The 18,777-nt window shown below is 39.0% G+C and overlaps 1 protein-coding gene across 19 annotated transcripts in view; it reads right to left on the bottom strand.

Moving 5' to 3' along the window:
• The window catches only part of UBAP2L (ubiquitin associated protein 2 like), a 50,987-nt gene that overhangs the window by 31,559 nt on the left and 651 nt on the right, over positions 1–18,777 (bottom strand). For 9 of the 19 annotated variants that reach the window (XM_036273672.1, XM_036273668.1, XM_036273669.1 and 6 more), the window contains exons 2-10: positions 15,415–15,544; positions 13,096–13,173; positions 12,214–12,324; positions 7,678–7,846; positions 7,196–7,291; positions 6,748–6,793; positions 5,973–6,085; positions 1,737–1,789; positions 45–130 (exon numbers count right to left, since the gene is read on the bottom strand). In XM_036273672.1, the coding sequence (XP_036129565.1) occupies positions 45–130; positions 1,737–1,789; positions 5,973–6,085; positions 6,748–6,793; positions 7,196–7,291; positions 7,678–7,846; positions 12,214–12,324; positions 13,096–13,173; positions 15,415–15,504 (842 nt within the window). In that variant the 5' untranslated portion in view covers positions 15,505–15,544. Of the gene's footprint in view, positions 1–44; positions 131–1,504; positions 1,603–1,736; positions 1,790–3,689; positions 3,750–5,972; positions 6,086–6,747; positions 6,794–7,195; positions 7,292–7,644; positions 7,847–12,213; positions 12,325–13,095; positions 13,174–15,414; positions 15,545–17,419; positions 18,206–18,777 lie in introns of those variants that run through there. The other 10 variants (XM_036273676.1, XM_036273678.1, XM_036273664.1 and 7 more) reach the window with 7 other exon arrangements.

The following is an 18,777-nucleotide window of genomic DNA, read 5'->3' as shown; positions in this document are numbered from 1 at the left end:
AAATAACCTTTGAGAAAAGATACTGAATTTTACCACACACTTGCCTCTGACCAGCAGTGATTGTCACATTCTCTGCAGGCAGAGGAACTGAAGAGACATTGGAGGCAGTGAAGATCTTGGTCTCAGAAAGCTGGAAAACAGAGAAATTAGTCACTTCTGGTGTTAGGTACGTTATAGTCAGAATCCTGGCATAAGTAAGGGGAATTCATTTCATCAAGAAAAAAGGAAAACCCTTTGAAGAAGAAACTACTCTGAAGAATCTTGAATGGATAGGCTTTAAAACCCCTTCTATATATGCTCAATGATTTTATCAAAAGAGAAATCGAATCAAAAAACCCAAAAATATACAGTCGAGTCACATAATATGCACACTAAACTTACAGGAAGGCGAACCTACTTGCTAGACAGAAAAACAGAAAACCCCTTTATATTTTCTCATTATAGTTCCCCACTCCCAACCTCTACCAAACTATAATTTATCTTCTACTCCTCTCAAAGAAAGGAAAACGACAGCCAAGATGTAGACAGAAATAAAAAAGTTAATTCTTGGCTTTTGAGTAGTAAGGGCCCAAGTGCTGGTGAGTTAAAGTCTTTCCAGGAATAATTATAACCATATGCAATCGCTGCCTTAAGACTGACTTTATTACACCTAACTTCTCCACTATAAGACACTAAAATCAGGTCAGCAATTATTGGGAATAATTCTTCGTACTATTCAAACACTGATTTGGTTTTGTTTTGACATTTTGATTAAAATCTCTCCTCTACAAAGAGGGGATTCACTTCCCCAAATATATTATTCTCTGAAAGTTGCTTAAGCAGACAAGCCAAATCTTAGAAAATATTCACAACACAGTCTAACTCAATTATAATAGAAAACAATCACCCTGCTGCTGATGTACCTGAAAAATTTAAAACTCAGGCCTAGCTACCAAAACAGTTTGATATCACTTCCTCTTACCATAAAAGCTGTCTTGCCTGAACATATGAGTATAAGTAGATTAAAAATGTTAAAATGGAAATTCATCCATGATCACTGAAAACTGTAATTCACAGCAAAAGTTTGAGGTGACCAGGAACCAGCAAGATTCTTTTACTGGGGTACTATACTATTCCAGTGAATTCACAGAGCTTGTTTATGTGCCTTATGCCACCCATCTATGAGATTTCCAAGTTGAGTAAAGCTGGAAGATAGCCAATTCTACATATTTATCTCAATTACATTCATAAAGTTGGGCTTCAAGTAAATTAAAAGGGTTCCAGAGCCAACCAGATTATAGACTTGAGGACTTGGCACTTTAACTCTCCCTTTGTACCCACCTCCAAGCCAATTACAGGACCATACACCAATGCTTCAATTTGAACTAAATAGTGAATTGTTCCAAGTAGAGTCATGGGCCACCAGCAGCTGCTAATGCACTACCTGCCTAACTCCATTTCCAGTGCCCTACCCAACCACCATCTCTTCCTGGGATAAATCCGACAATCAGATATATGGACTTACACAAGTGCACTTGCCCTTTCCATAGTCTGGTTCCACAGAGTCCTGTTCATGCCCAGTCTCCTTCATATAACATATGTGAAATGTTCTGGCTCAGAACACTATTTTGGATGTAAAAGTTTTGGGTCAGAATCTTAAGGATGAATTTTGAGGGGTAGAAACATACCCATTTTCTATCCCTAAACACCACTTAGGGATAGAAGACACTAAAGAAAAATGACCTGGAAATACCTACATCTTCATTCCAATCTTCAGTTCCCCACTCCTCTGTTGCAGTCCTCCATGCACCTGAGAATAAAAGAAAAACAGTGATTTTAAGTGCCGGTATACAGTATGTGCAGAAAACACTAATGCAGTAACAATTTTGGCAGCCAAAAGTATAACCATATTTAGTAATCAGAAGGGATTCTTGGGCTTCAGAGGGAAGAAAAGACTACTTAGAAAGGCATACCTCAGGACACCAGGGTTTTATTAAGATTACGACTTCACAGCTACTTTCAGTTTTTGTTACATGGCTGTACAGCAAATAGCAAGAGTGAGAAAATGCAAGAGTGTGCAAGACCCCAATGAACCCAATGCTCCAGGCAATCTCTTAAGACACGCAATCTCTGACTTAGTGGTCAATTCAATGAAATCGCAACAGCCAATATAAACCAGAACAAAACTCCACATATTTATCTGATGTAAGACAGCACTGTGGCCAATCTGAAGAAAGACGGCAGCAGTGATAGAAGAACACAAATGGTTGCCCACATAACAGTGAAAGGGTAGTGAAGAAGGAAAGGTGAAATCCATACTGAGAACCCTGACAACTATCTGCTATTGGGAATGTATATAAAAATTAATTCTTAGCAAAGCAAAGTTCATAAATCTTACTGGCTTAACTATAAGAAATCACTACAAGATCTGCTCTTTTCACAAGATATTGGATGAGACCAAAAATCAAGTATGAGTGAGTTATTCTCCTAATCCTCATCATATGCAATGTGAAATCTGACCTGCCAAGGGCAAAGCACAGACAATGCACACTCCTCATGTTGTTAATAATTAAGTTTGGATAGATTTTACAGGAGAGATCCACAGCATTCAGACCACCTTCTACGTTTCCCTTATTTTGCTTCACGTGCACATATATCCTTAGTAAGGGGAACAGCACTTTCTTAAGGAATATGGGTGCAAGTTTCAATGAGAACCAGGATTCTTCCCTTCAAACAAAGGACTACGGTTAAGAAATAAAAATCTCAATGGGGGAAAAAGGAGAAACATCTGTAACAAAAAATAAAAATCTCTCTGTAGAAGGAACAAGAACACTTTCTATTTTCTGTTCTAGAATAGTATATATTGATATAAAATAACTTGAGAGATTTCTCTGCAAATGGAAAAAGATTCTTACAAGTATCACTCAGATATTTCATTGTCACTGAAGAGAAATATTCTAACACCTACAAAACGCATCTGAAGTTCTTCTAAACATTTAATAATGAAAAATGCTATTTCCTAGAGAAAAATATGTTCATCATAATGCCTTCCCCAGGACAATGTTAAAATTGTACCAGGGAAATCCCAAATCACTTACTAATGACAATGTTCTCCAAATCAAACTGAAGTCCAATCTGTATCAGGTTAGACAAGTTACAAACCACATTTTCCTCTTGCTCTCTACTGATACAACTCTTCCTGCCCATTGACATCCATCCCCCTTCACTAAATGGAACCCAAGATCTGGGTTAATGCATACACACAATCCTAGAGCTGAAATTGACCGGAGAACTTATCTACTATTGAGAGGCAATCTCTCAATGCAAGTATTTTATTTTCTGCCCTCTGGCAACTACATCTGGGATAGAAAATAATACAGATTTCTCATTATTTTCTTATATAGGATATATGAAAAAGACTGAGGAAGAGGACTAAATTGAGGAAGCATTAAAGAACAGAGAGAGTGCAAATGCTCTTAACAGTAGATTAGGGATTCCATTCCATCAGCAGAAAGCAAATCGATGTAAATGTTAAATAGTAATTAAATGAACCAAATTTTTAAAAAGCAAATATGGGTATAGAATATTGCAGAAAAAGGCAGAAAGAGAAAAAGCAGGAAGACAGAAAAATGACATATCCACAGATATTTCAGTTCATAAAAATCTATATAAAAATATCCGGGGCAGTTAGGCGCCTGGATGTATCATACCAGGAGCAGTCTCAAATTTTCGGGGATAATTTGACCCCTCAACCCCAATGAAATCAAGTCCTGAAACAAAAAAGAAAAGAAAAGAAAAAAACAACCAGTGAAATTTTGCTTGTGAATGAGAACATTTGCCCCCAATACACAATTCCCAGTGTACCTGTGGATATTTTATGGGTAGGTTTGAATTTCTTTTTAAATTAAAAAGGGAGTTTGGGTTTGCTATCATGAAAACACAAAAAGAGATCATGCATGAAGGTGAGCTTGTATTGTGAAATTAATGAGAATGCATGAAGCTATACCCAACACTTTCACATTAACAAGATAGCATCACGTAATTTTTCATTCAGACACAAACCACAGATTTCTGATTCTATCTTCTCAAATCTGCTATTCTTCACTCAGTAGAAATAAACATACACCTCAACCTTCTGTTTTTTTCCAACCAGAACCTTGCTGAAAATAGCTAAGGTTTGCAATCCAGGACTGGGACTCCATGCCTGATTTTCTACCCACAACTGAAAATAAATCCCTTCAGTTCTAGCTTTACTGCCAATGATAAAAATCCAAATACCCAAGAACAAATTCAAGCTCAAAAAACAGTAACTTTTGTTATTCAGACTATTACCACTGCCTCTACAAAGCCATCAAGAGATAAAAAGCAGTTCTAATGCTTACAAAGTTAAAACAAAAAAGGACATTTCCTAGTCAAACAGTCAAGGTAATTCAAAGATATCTATCCTGCCAATAACTCAACTTTAGTCTCCACCAATTGGAAAGTTGTATTCCAAATGAACTTATAAGACAACTTGGTAAACAAAACACAAGTAACATTCAGGACCTGAGGTATATGTAACATCTTATGGACAGTAGATGATAAACTGTGCCAAAGACCCTACTAAAGACACAGAGATAAAGATCACTTATCTTTAAAAAGGGGCAAGGTGCCCTGGCTGGTTTGGCTCAGCAGTTAGAGCATCAACCCGTGGACCAAAGAGTCTCGGGTTCAATTCCTGGTCAAGGGCATGTACCTAGATTTTGGGTTTGATCCTCAACCGCAGTCGGAGTTGCGCACAGGCAACCTGTCTCTCTCACATTGATGCCCCCTACCCCTTCTCTCTCTCTCTCTCCACTCCCTATCTGAAAATTGGTGGGAAAGTATCCTCAAGTGAGGATTAAACAAAATAATAAAAAATAAGGGCAGGAGGTGTGGCTCAGTGGTTGAGCATTGACCCATGGACCAAGAGGTTCAATTCCTGGTTGGGGCACATGCCCAGATTGTGGACTCCATCCCCAGTAGGGAATGTGCAGGAGGCAGCCAATCAATGTTTCTCTCTCATTGATGTATCTCTCTCTCTCTCTCTCTCTAAAAATCAATAAAAACATATTAAATAAAAATAAATAAAATAAAAAGGGAAAAGGCAAATTTAAATTGCTAAGGAGTCAAAAAGCCTATTTTGTGTTCTACTATTAACTCATTCCTCCCTTTATAAGAGGAAAACAGTCTCAGGTTCTGTATATGCTGGCTCAGCCAGGAGGTAGCTGATCTCATAAGAATAAAGTCCTCTGGAGCCCAGAGACTACACTTATTTAAAGCAGTAAAAGTATGTTACTCCCAAACATATCTTGGTGTATCCCACAAGCCTAACATATCCTTAAATATACACACCCTACCCAGACAGAGGAACCAAAGTCAGCTAACAAACAAAGCAATTTTATTAAAATCCCCTAACACTTGACTATCCAATAAAGAGAGCTAGAAAGTCTCAAGATTTCCTTCTTGCCCAGATATTGAGATTTACCAGATTTTCAGTACCAGAAAACTGACAGTGGTCTTTGATTCTAGATCCTCTTCATCTCTACAAGTAGTGGCTTAATTAATTCTGGTATCTTTTCAAAAAGCAAAGCTAGCTACCCTAACAGAAACACTAGAAAATATACTGGAGCTAACAGTAGCCACATGGTATAATGGAAAGAGCATGGGCTTACCGAGTCAAACAATCTGAGTTCAAATACTAGCCACTGCTCTTTCAGTTTAAGTTTTGTCATCTAAAAAATGATGATAAATGTCTAGGTCATAAAATAGTGATGATCAGGTGAAATAGTTCATATAATGTGCCCACAGACAAATAGTAAGTAAAGACAATACACAGTAATTCAATTGCAATTTTCTCCTTTTCTCTCCCATCTCTGCACCCAAAAACTATTCCTCCACTTTACATAACTGTAACCCAAAAAAATTATTTCTTTAGGTTCTTAAGAGACAAGAAAGAAATAATAGTCACTCACTCGTCCCATCATCTGGCTCAAAGTGGCCAGTGTTGTTCCACGTACTGCCGCTATTATTGCCATAGTTATCATCAGTATTGGCTGGCTCTGCGTAATCAGCTGGGTTAAAGGTTCTGGAAGTGGGATAAGGGGTGAACAACAACAAGAAAATCTTAGAAGAGTCTCTGACATCTAAGTAATACCAAGAAAAAACTAACTCAAAGAGGAGGGGAATCAGAATCTTCAGTCCCTTTTCCTAGTACAAATCAATCACGGCCCCTTTCTATAATCCATGATGTCAACTTTTCCTCACCTATCAGCCTACCTAAAATTTCATGGCATAATCTCAATTTATATCTACTATTCATTTTGGGTTAGGACACCAATAATAATCAAAATAGCCACATGAAGATTTTGGGAAGATAGTAGGTATATGCATTCAAATGAAGCTATGAGATAGAGATAATGACCCAGCTGATAAATGCTTATTCCTAAAAAATAAGCCCTAAGCACACACCTTTCTGATTAAATAGTCTAGATATTTTTTTAATTATCTTTATTTTTCAGAGTATTACAGATGTCCCCCTTTTTATCCCCTTCTGACCCCCTCTATCCTGCTCCCACCCCCCTCCCACCCAGGCCTTCACTGCACAGTCTAGACATCTTTTTGATTACATGTTAGTTAAAGCTGCCTACTATTATCCTCAGGATATCAGGATATTAGCCACTCTAAAATATTATGGTGATACTTAGGGGAAAAAATTAAAGACCTTGACATTGGATCAATGAAACTTACCCCATTCCTTGAGCAGAAAACCTTCCTCCTCGCCTACCAGAACCACCTAAGGAAAGAGAGAAAGAGAAATGTTTTAGAAGTTGATACAAAACTAATCTGCCAATGGAGGCAGCTCTGGAATGTTAAACGGTATTATCAGATGTTCTTTTTCTCACTCTGTAGTACATCAGTTAATGTAACGAAGTAGACAATCACTACTACTGACAGACTGTTCCTTTGCTGATCACACTGCTCGGTCCTCAAACAAATACAGTAATATCAACAATAAAGACTAGAGAAAATGACATCCATCTTCTCACTGCCCATTTAGCAATCTCCAAAATTTGCATGACACCTCAACAATTAAAGTAACTAGACTCCATGTGAATTTGCTTTTAAACAGTGTAGACCCCTACAAAACTAATAAGAATCCCTCAATATCCAGTCCCCACCACACCAAACTGATCACCTCTGCCTCGTCCACGACCTCTTCTGCCTCTTTCTGTACCTCTTCCAGAAGGCCCACCACTCTTGGTGCCATCTAATCCATTTTCCTGACCCCGAACTGGGGGAAACAAAACAAAAATGACCAGAGCAGAGTCAACAGAATATATATAAATGGTATGTATATATGCTGGTGGGAAGACAAAAATGAGAGAAAATGAGCTGAAAGGATGGAACATGACAGTTACTAGGGAAATGGTGAAGACCTACAACAGAGAGTTATAAGTCAAAACTTTACAAATGACTACATGATAATTTCACACCAAACTCGTGGTTGCTGCTAGACAAGGATAATGTAAGAGACACCAAGGTCTCAGAAGAGATAGTAACAAGAAAAACCAAAAAGGTAATATAGTGGTTACTAGCTTCAGCCTAGCAGGGCCTTGACACCCCTGAAATCTGGACATTACTGACCCACAGCTGGTTTTGTTAAAGCCCCATGCATACACTCTCGTCCACGGCTGGCACCACGTCCGCGTCTTGGTGGCCCACCACGTCGCCGACTATAATCTCTGTCCCGGTCTCGATTTTCTTTGCCTTCCTCGTTGGATTCCATTTGGCCACCATCCTTCTGTCCTGAGACTCCCTTCTTCTTCCCGACCATCTCCCAGGAATGCTAAAGAAGGACAGAGCATTCATGTCTAATCAACATATATTGCTACCAGAAAACTAGAGCTAAAAGCTGAGACAACTGTTAATCATTCTCTTCTCAGCATCCAAGTCTAAGATACTTCTAACTAATTTACTTCTATTTGAAACATATAGAAAGAATTGGAAAATACAAAAAGAATCTCAAGCCCTGGCAGTGGTTAGAGCATCAGCCCGCGAACCAGAGTCCTGGGTTCACTAAGGGCACGTACCTCGGTTGCAGTTTGTCCCTGGCCCCAGTTGGGGTCATGTGGGTGGCAATCACTCGATATGTCTCTCTCACATCATGTTTCTCTGTCTCTTCCTCCCTCTCTCCCTCCCACTCTATCTGAAGTCCTCAGGTGAGGATAAAAACAAAACAAAACACTGAAGTCCTTTTAGTAAGGGAGGTGCTAATGGATTTTAGGGATCATTTCCAAAAGGATCACCAAGATCAATCGCATGGCATATTAGTCAAAGGATCTAATTACTGGTGCCTTGCTTTCAAGTATGTTTCCTGAGCTGAAACTAATTTCCTGTGGATTCAGTGACTCTCAACTTTTAATAGTCATATTTATGTCAAATAAAGCAAAAAATGAAAAACTCAAAGTTTCTCTGAGTTAACTTTGAAATTCAGAATGAGTAAGTAGCATTCGACTCTTTGGGCACTCTCTCTAATCAAGCAATTCAGAATTTAGGAGGAAAACAACAACTATACCTACTTTCCCACCCAACACCCCAATTTCCTTTACTTTAAAGACTAAATAGAAGTCAGAAAAGCACAGCCCTGGCCCTGAGTGAGACATACTGACTACAGGAAGCCTTCCGTTCCAAGTTTTATGCACTGTGTTTTCTTTCCCCTATACTTTCTAAACTGATATAATCCAATTCTGCTTTCCCCAGAAGTAAATACTCTATGATTCATTCTAGAAAGAAAATATGTGGTAAGAAAAATAAGCTACAGACCTTTTTTTAAAAAAATTTAAATGTAATTCTTTAAAAAAAAATTTTTTTTCTTTATTCATTTTTAGAGAGAGGAAAGGAGAGGGACAGATAGAAACATCGATGAGAGAGAACATCGACTGGCCACCTCCTGCATGGCCCTCACTGGAGTTTTGGCCCACAACCTGGGCATGTGCCCTGACCGGGAATGAAATCAGCAACCTCTTGGTGCATGGGTCGATGTTCAGTGGTTAGAGCACTGGTCCCCTGAACAAAGAGTCATGGGATCGATTCCAGTCAAGGGCACGTCGTACCACAGTTGTGGTTTGGTCCCCAGCCCTGGTCGGGGTCATGCAGGAGGCAACCAATTGATGTCTCTCACAATGATGTTTCTCTCTCTCTCTCTCTCTCTCTCTCTCACTCTCCCTGCCAACCTCCCACTTTATCTGAAGATAAATGGAAAAGTATCCTCAGGTGAAGACTTAGAAAATAAATAAATCACTCATTCCTGCCCTGGCCTGTTTTGTCAGTGGTTAGATCATCAGCCTGCAGACCACTAAACCAAAGGTTGAGGGTTTGATTCCCAGTCAAGGCACACACCTGAGTTGCAGGTTCCATCCCTGACCCCAGCTGGGATCATGCAGGAGGCAACCAATTGATGTCTCTCTCTCACATCAATGTTTCTCTCTCTCCCTCCCTCCCACTGTATCTGAAGATAAAATAGAAAAATATCCTCAGGTGAGGATTAAAACATAATAATAATAATAAAAATGAAAATTAGCCCTGGCCGGTTTGGTTCAGCGGTTAGAGCATCAGCCTGTAGTCCAGAAAGACCTGGGTTCGGTTTCCGGTAAGGGCACGTACCTTGGTTGCAGTTTGTCCCCGGCCCTGGTTGGGTCATGTGGGTGGCAACCACTCAATGTGTCCCTTTGACATCGATGTCTGTCTCTCTCTCTCTCTCTCTCTCTCTCTCTCTCTCGCTCACTCGCTCCCACTCTATCTGAACAAAATGTCGAAAAATGTCCTCGGGTAAGAATTAAAATAAATTAATAAATAATTAAAATAAAGTTTTTAAATTTAAAATTATAGTAAAAATATATCTCCACATTTTAAATACTACAATTGAAAAAATATATATGTATCGCACCCTGGCCGGTTTGGCTCAGCATTTTGGGCGTCGGCCCACAGACCAATGAGTCTCGAGTTTGTTTCCGGCCAAGGGCATGTACCCAGGTTGTGCTTCAACTCCAGCCCTGGTCAGGGTTGTGGGGGAGGAAACCAATCGATGTGTCCCTCACATCATTGTTTCTCTGTCTCTCCTTCCCTCCCACTCTGTCTGCAGATAAATAGAGAAATATTCTCAGGTCAGGATTAAAATAATTTTTTAAATATATATATATATATATATATATATATATATATATCTCCCAGGTGGGGTATATATATATATATATATATATATATCTCCCAGGTGGTGTGGCTCAGTTGCTGAGCATCGACCCATGCACCAAGGGGTTGCCAGTTCGATTCCTAGTCGGGGCACATGCCCAGGTGTGGGCCCGATCCCAAGGGGGGGACATGCAGGAGGAGGTCAATCAATGATCTCTCTCATCAGTATTTCTCTCTCCCCCCCCCCTTCCTTCCTCTCTCTCCAAAAAATCAATAAAGAAAAAAAAATACATTATATATCAAGTGTCCACCTAGGACTCGGCAGCTCCTTGTTGCCTACTCTTCCAAACCAAGCTGATTCCACATTACAGCTGGTGGGTTATTTTACGCTCACAGTGCCTTCAATTCATAAGATATCCTAACCCTATAGCTAAATCTACGTCAGAAATTGTAGAAATCAGACTCAAGAGAATTACTATGATCTTCCCAAAGATACTGCCAGTTGTCTGATATGATCACATCCACCCAAACACATCCAACATTCCTGGCAGCTGACTGTGCTTCCATTGGTTTCACTAGTAACTGGTTTCTTTGTAGCATGAGCCCACATTTTCCAGTTTATTTTTCTTTTTTGATACTGTGGAAGGTCAAACTTGAAGATGCTAGAATGTGAAACATAATTTGACTTGTGCAAAACTAGACTTTAAAAGATTAAGTAGTTAGTCCTACCTCTTCCCCTCCAAAAAAATCTTGAGACAATTATTCTAGAGTAACCTTAAAATAATCAAAGGCAGTGTTATATGATTGTCCAGGCAATAATTTTCAAGTAAAGTCAATGTAAAATGTAACCTGTGACCACACTTTTAAAGAGAATAAGCCACAAATTTAAATTCAATGATTTAAAAAAGTTTTCCACTATGGTTTCCCATTGTCTCAAGGAAACTAACAAACCTCCAACATTCAGCTAAAGTGACATCATCAGTTAAGTTGATCACTCAAAGGATGAACTCTGGCTCTCTATCCCAACCAAAAGTCCCCAGTGTAAGACCAAGTAAATGAAAATGACTTTAAAATAATACACTGCTCGTTAAAAGAAAGCAAAAATAAAGTTCTCTACAAAAACAGTACAGAAACATCCCAAATCAGTAAGGCATCTCTCTGTTGTTGAAGAACTTATAATTTGGCACAATGATAAGACAAGCACAAAACCACAAAATTCTCATTAAGTAGGAAGGAGAGGAAGGGGTAAAAGCAATTCTAAATTCTAGACCAAGAGGTCCTACTGGAGGGGGAGGGGAGAGATATATGTAATACTTTCAAAAATTAAGAGAGAAAAAAAAGCCTTGGCCAGTGTGGGTCAGTGGTTAAAGCGTTGGTCAGCCCAAGGACCAAAGGGTCTTGGGTACGATTCCCAGCCAAAGCTACGTTGCAGAAGGCAACCAATCAACGTCTCTCTCACACCTTGATGTTTCTCTCTCCTCGACCTCTCTCCACCCCTTCCATGCTCTCTAAAATCCAAGATATCCCCTTAATCATCCCTAGGGATGGTCAGCAGGCTGTAACATTTATTTCCAATACCTCAACAGAAATAAGTTTACACGATGAAAAGGTATTAGAAAATGCGAAGCTGATATTGATGGGAGTGTGCTAAAACCAGAACCCAGTAGTTTATGACTTCACTCAATAGCAAAACAGGTGAGTAGAAATCTTCCATGATTAGCACCTAAGGCTATGAAATAGCACCTCTAATTCAGACTAATCCCGTCCTGAAAACAGTCACTAACCTAGAATGAATAATTTATTCTAGGTCAATGAGAAGAGCCTGATTTTATCTGTTTTCTCCTCTTTATTGTACATTAATTTTAAGTATCTGCAACCTGTAGCAAATAATCTCCAAGAAAGTTCCCAGTTCTATTTGGGGAATAAGGTACTTTGCTTTAAATTGTTACCCCATTTCTATTTTTAGAATATTACTAGCCTCTCAGCCAAGGACCCACTTTCTAGAACACTTTATTAGCACTGTACCGTATCTGGGTTTCCTTCCAGCAGTACATTGATGGCTCTGTTGACATCTCCATTGCAGTCATGTAAAGCAATGACACATTCATCCTGGTTCTTGCCTGTGATATCAATCAACTGAAAAAGAAAAATCAGCAGTGATCATGAACAAGCTTATACTCCCCCCACAACACACACAAAAAACTAGGTGAAGAAAAAACACCAGCTGAGTTCGAAAGAACCAGGCTTAAAAAAGCAAAGCAGAATTTTGGTGTTCTAGTTCCAAAAGCAAAAAATATCTGTGACCAAAAATGGGGTAAAAAGGATTTACATACAAAGCAATCAAACAATAAAGCATCTAATAGAGAATCAAACCCAGAAACGCATAGGCTTTAGCATACCATGTATTTCCACACTTCCTAGATGCTACAACTGTTCAAAGTTGCTATAAAAGGGCATCAACAAAGTCATTCATTAAACAAGAGGTTCAAATTAAGACAAAACCTCTAAATAAGGTATCCTGTCCAAAGGAGTATGATAAATTATATAATAAAAGTACTTACTTATTGGCTTTTCATATTTCAGGTCAAAACTCTTTTAATATCTATAATAGAAAGTACCCTGTGCCTAGCCAGTGTGGCTCTGGAATTGAGCATCGACTCATGCACCAAGAGGTTTGATTCCCAATCAGAGCACATGCCGAGGTTGTGGACCAAATCCCCAGTGCAGGGCATGCAGGAGGCAGCCAACCAAAGTTCTCTTTCGTCAGTGTTTCTCTCTCTCTCCCTCTCCTTTCCCTTCTCTCTAAAAATCAATCAATAAATAAAAGAAAGTACCCTGGTAGTCCTCTACGCATTAACCCTGATGTTTTTTTCCCCGTAGCTCACAGCAAATTAGTAATACACTCACTTGTTTCACCTTTTCCTCAAAGTCAGCATCATTATGGTCTGAAATCATCTGTGCAAGTCGAATTTGTTCCGCAGTGGCCTAAGAATTCAGACAAGTTTTTTAAAAGCATGATCAATAGACAACAGTTAAAAGAAGTAAGAATGACCTATGTAGTCAATATCCACAGTACCTCCCACCTCAACTTCCTTTCCCTTGTTACAAATGACCAAGTAATAGAACACTACAGCCCTGGCCAATGTAGCTCAGTTGGTTAGAGTGTCATTCAGTGCACTAAAAGTTGGTAGGTTTGATTCCCAGTCAGGGCATGTGTGGGAGGCAGACAATCGATGATTCTCTCTTAACATCGATGTTTCTTGCTCCCTCTTCTCCCTTCTTCTCTCTAAAATAATCCCCCCAACCCCCAAAACCACTAACAGCATTTAAGATGCTTAAATCAGCACAAGGACAAAAAAACAAAGAATAAAGTTGGTACTATTTCAATCTACAATTCCTAAAAAAGCAGGAAGTTTTTCCACAAATGTTCACCATTAAAAAGGCTTTCATATTGGGATCACAGCACCATTTTGAAACATCTGCACCTTAATTCACATTAATGTATTTGCAAAGTCATGTGTAAACAAACCCTGTTCCTGTTTCTGCAACAACCAATGCCACACTCCTAATTCCTAGGACTGACATAAGGTTTAGCTGAAAAATAGACTCAGCATATCATCTAAGTATCCAGTGAATGTTTATAAAATATCAGAAAGTTCCAATTGAGATATTAAACTATTTAAGTACTAAAATCCTGCTAGAAATTCACTTGGAAGGAAAAAGCACAGAAAAATGAGTAAGAGGAAAATTCTAGTCTTGCATATTTAATTTATCTGACCATAACCAAGTGAGAAGTTAATTCATTCATATTACATACCAACCAACACCAAACTGGTTACTATAGAAAAAGATCATACCTAAATCAAACTTTAAAAAAAACGGACAAAAACCCATAAACCTCAGTACCCAGGAGGATAATTTACTCCTTAAAACAGCGATCCTCACCCTGACCAGTTTGGCTCAGCAGTTAGAGTACCAGCCTTCAGACGAAAGGGTCTTAGGTTCGATTTCTGGTCAAGGGTACATACTGTGATGCAGGTTTGATCCCCTGCCCCAGTTGGGGCCATGCAGGAGGCAACCAATCAATGTGTCTCTCTCACATAGATGTTTCGTTCTCTCCCGATTGCCCCCTCCACTCTCTCTAAAAATCAATGAAAAAATATCCTCAGGTGAGTGCATTAACAACAACAACAACAACAACCAAAAACACCTCCAGTACTCTAGGGTGTCTCATTTGTTAATTTTAAAGGAACACAGCAAAGATGTTAACTCCTCATGGAAAAGGAAATATCAAATTAGGCCTCAATGAAAGCAGAAAGGAAAATAACAGATACTTTAGAAAAAAGAACAAAGGATAGCCCAGCTGATGTAGCTCAGCAGTTAAGCATTGACCCGTGCACCAAGAGGTCGCAGGTTCGATTCCCGGTCAGGGCACATGCCCACGTTGTAGACCAAATCCCCAGTGGGGGACATGCAGGAGGTGGCCAATCAATGTTCTCTCTCATTGATGTTTCTAGCTCCTTCTCCCTTCCGCTCCCTCTAAAATCAATAAAGAGAAAAAAAGAACAAAGAATAGGTGACAGATGGGAAGACAAATGTGAGCTAGAAAGGTATCAAGGTGGATGGTCCAGAAAATAAGAAATGTACTGCTAAAACAACCTAATGAAATAAAAGAAATGCGCCCTGGCTGGTTTGGCTCGGCGGTTGGAGCATTGGCCTGCGGACCAGAGAGTCTCAGGTTCGGTTCCTGCTAGGGGCACATATCAAAAAAAGAAATAAAAGAAATGCTATCTTAGAGATACAAAGTACAAGAGCCATTCTTTACAAGCCTCATAATTCAGTAATAAAGAACAAAAAGCAAGCATTTAACATCACAGCACATTAACAGTTATCAGGTCCCAAGTAAAAAGAAGTACGGACTTGAAAATAAGAATGAAGAACCCACCCTGGCTGGTGTGGCTCAGTTGGTTGAGCATCATCCCAGGTACCAAAGGGTCACTAGTTCAACTCCCAGTCAGGTCATATGCCCAGGTTTTGGGCTTGATCCCCAGTAGGAGGCATGCAAGAAGCAGCTGATTAATGTTTCTCTCTCCCCTTCTCCCTCTTTCTAAAAATCAATAAAAACATATTTTTAAAAATCCAAAGCACAGAATGATGCTGCACTGGACAGACACCAGAATCAACCAGCAAGGCTATCCATGGATCCATAACCCTTGAGTTCTTTACCTGTGGCCGCTGCTTGTGCTGTGTCTGGTTTTGGTTTTGAGGTTGTTCCCAGTTTCCCCGGGCTCGGTTAGTGCCCACCGATGTCATCATTTACAGTATATACAAATAACAGTATTTACAAGGTAGAATACTGGAAGATTAAAAAGAAAGTTTAGATGTTAGAAGTGGTCAAAATATGTTTTCAACCTATCTTTCATCAGCACCTTCACTAAACACTTGCATTTCTTCAAAGAAACAAACCAAGAGGATTCACCTGTTCTTCAGACATATTTAGTTCAATAAATTCCTTATGGAACTCTGGATGTTAACCAGATGTTTAACTCTGGATGTTTATTTTGTATAATAATAAACGTATAAGTATGTGTTAAATAATTTTTTTAAGTTACGGGTACAGTTTGGTTATTAGCAGGTTCCATGAAGTTTTGCTATCTTGACAGTGAGCAAAACAGTATCTAAAGTCCCTTTGACACAAGGAAAAATAATCAAAGCCTGAAAATGAAAGTCTCCCAGGAAGGGAATTAGTCTACACACCACATAAAAAAAATTTTAAATACTGTTCTCAATCCACCTATGAAAAAAGCCTTACCTGCCTTACAACACTTTAACTTGAGTTGCATGTGACTGCCATCATTTGAAAAAGCACAAGCTCAAGTCTAGCCTTTCTCCCTTAAGTTTCTCTCTCTCAGCATGTTGTGGGGGCTTCCACAGCCTTCAACAAGGCATTAACCCAAGTGACTCTGCCCAGAATCTGTTCCCTGGAGAATTCCAACTCATTGCTTTTGCAGCTGATTCTGTTGGTCCCTTAAAATCCACAGTCCAAGAAACCAGAATTATAATAACCCTCCACCACTCACCTTAATATACAGAGAATCTCAAATCTGTCCCAAACCCAAATCATCTAGCACAAAGTTTTATTTGGAAGAAAGGGCTTCTGGGAGATAATTTTAAACTTGAGACATTATTGGGGGGCAAGATGATTTAGTAAACAAAGAAAACATTCATCAGATGATGGAGTGCTCAAAATAAGAGGTTATTCTGCATTGCTTTATTCCCTTCCAAGGAGTACAAGTTTATACTTTTGTGCTTATTTATTGGTTAATACTTTATACAGGGTAATTCTAGACTACTCAGAAAACACTGTTTGGATTTGAAGGAGAGGTAGAGTGGGTTCCTAAAGAAATATGCAAGGATTAACTATTTGGGAAGTAAAATTCACCTGTTTCTTGGGTCACAAAGAAAGTTTACTTTCTTATGAATAAATTCTTCACCAAGTTGAGTCAATAGGTTGCATAGGTCTTTGTTTTGTAATGTAGTCATTAAGAATTAAGAATTCTACATCCTCTATCACTAACAAAGAGTTTTAAGGGACTAATTTTTAACCATTACCTCTCCCCACACACACCTGCAGGAAAAGCCTATAAATATTTCTAGTTAGTACAGGATTACAGCAGCCCAGTTTCTCAGGCTGGCATTATAGTCAAGTTTCAACAATTTACCAAAAAACAACAACAGTGTTGTTTAATCAAGTGCCCCTGGGTTTAAATCAATCAAATCAAAGCGAAAAAATAAAATGAGAAAAACCGTTAAGCTTAATTGCCTCTAAGATGTCATTTCTAATATAGGGGTAGCCATTCCTGTAACTTACAACTATTGACTGCTTTCTACTCCACATATGATTTTAATTTGTGAGCATAATTTATTCTACAGCTATGGATTGCATGACTAGCTAGCCTACGTGTTTGAGTGTATATGCCGTAACAATCAATGTAAATATATCAAAAGTCATCTTGGAAGCCACATAATCATTCAAAAAACGGGGGAAAAAAATCCTTCGGATCACTCTTGCTATTAATTTCTATTTTTCTCTTACAAGTGCTTTGGAAAGTGTGACTAAGAAAATTTTAACTCCTAGGTAGTAACAACACTGAGCAACAGGTAAGTGATCTGGGATGGATCACTGGAGGTCACAGAATTAGTAGCCTTTTAGTAGCAAGCAGACACGTACCCAGAGTTATCACAGTGGAGGCGAGGAATCTTGTTAAATACTCTTTCTTAAAAAATAAAAATGTTTAAGGGAAATAAGTGAGAAGTATTGGAGACCAAGGGACTAATATGGGAACAAATACAGGTTTCAACATAGGCCTGCCCTTGACCATTTTTGAAAACCAGCTACTTTAAAAAATAGCCAGAGAAATTTTACAGAAAAAAATAAATAACAAGTATTTATTGAGCATCTACTGTGTCCAGTACTTTAGAAATACAAAAGCAGTATGACTTGGTTGCTGCCCTCAGGGAGCTTACAATCTAATCTGAAAAACAATTCAGAAACTCTGAGGACGGATTGGTGTCAGTAAGGTTTACTACCTCCAACAGAGCAACTAATTCCCTGAGATGCTTTGTGGTAATGACCCCTTCATCCCCTTCCCATGAACCTGAATCTAATTTTTACAAAGAATACTTCTCAGTTAGAACATATTTAATAGGGAGGGGACTTTAAAAATTAAAAAAAAAAACAAAAAACACAGTACATTTCAAGGCCTTTCATCACTAGTTTACATGCCAGAAATACTTCCTGTTCATAACAGAAATATTCACTGACATACAGTCTAATCTTTAAAGACAATACTGTAGGATCTCAAAGCAGTTTTATAAGCCCATACACAACCAAAACGTTTCGGCTCTCTATTAATGCTGGTTGTCACTGACCCTCATCACCTCCCAGCAAGTTACATCAAATATCCCCAAAGCAAGATATGGGCAGTGGGAGATGGATGGGGAGAAACCAAAAAAAAAAAAAAAAAAAAAAGGATTTCTCCATCTAATAATCAGGGACAGTCAAAGGCAAAACGATAACAACAAAACAAAACAAAAAAAAACCCGCCTATTACTGTGATGTTTTTCTTTCCACAACATCCTACCACCAGAGGTGGCTACATTTCAAGAATGGTGGAAAAAGAGCAGTCTCCTGTTTGTGACATCAGTTTGCAAAGCAAATTTAGGGACTGCCCACACGGTGAAGGGTCTGAAGAAATTTGGAATTACTGTCTCATTATGAGAAGAGTGAACAAATACCCCAGTGCTCTAGTGATGTCCCTTAGGCGTAATGCACTCAATAGGGGCCTCTATGTCCAGCTTCCCAAATAACATCGTAATTTGGGGGGATACCCCAAACTACAGTATGAACAGAAAGCTAAAGACAGCAGCAAAAAATATATTCCAAGAGCTGGGGCGGTGAGAAAAAAGGAAGGGTAATAAGAGCTGACAAAGAAGCTGGAAACGGAGAGGGGACGCAAGCCCACGCGTTAAGGATGAAAGGCTCACCCCGCTCAGCGGCGCCACATCTCCTTACCTCCCACCCGGAAC

Source organism: Molossus molossus, unplaced genomic scaffold, assembly GCF_014108415.1.
Source record: "Molossus molossus isolate mMolMol1 unplaced genomic scaffold, mMolMol1.p scaffold_m16_p_20, whole genome shotgun sequence".
Classification (NCBI taxonomy): Eukaryota; Metazoa; Chordata; class Mammalia; order Chiroptera; family Molossidae; genus Molossus; species Molossus molossus.
The sequence above is the reverse complement of the archived record's forward strand: the minus strand, read 5'-3'. Positions and strand labels throughout refer to the sequence as shown.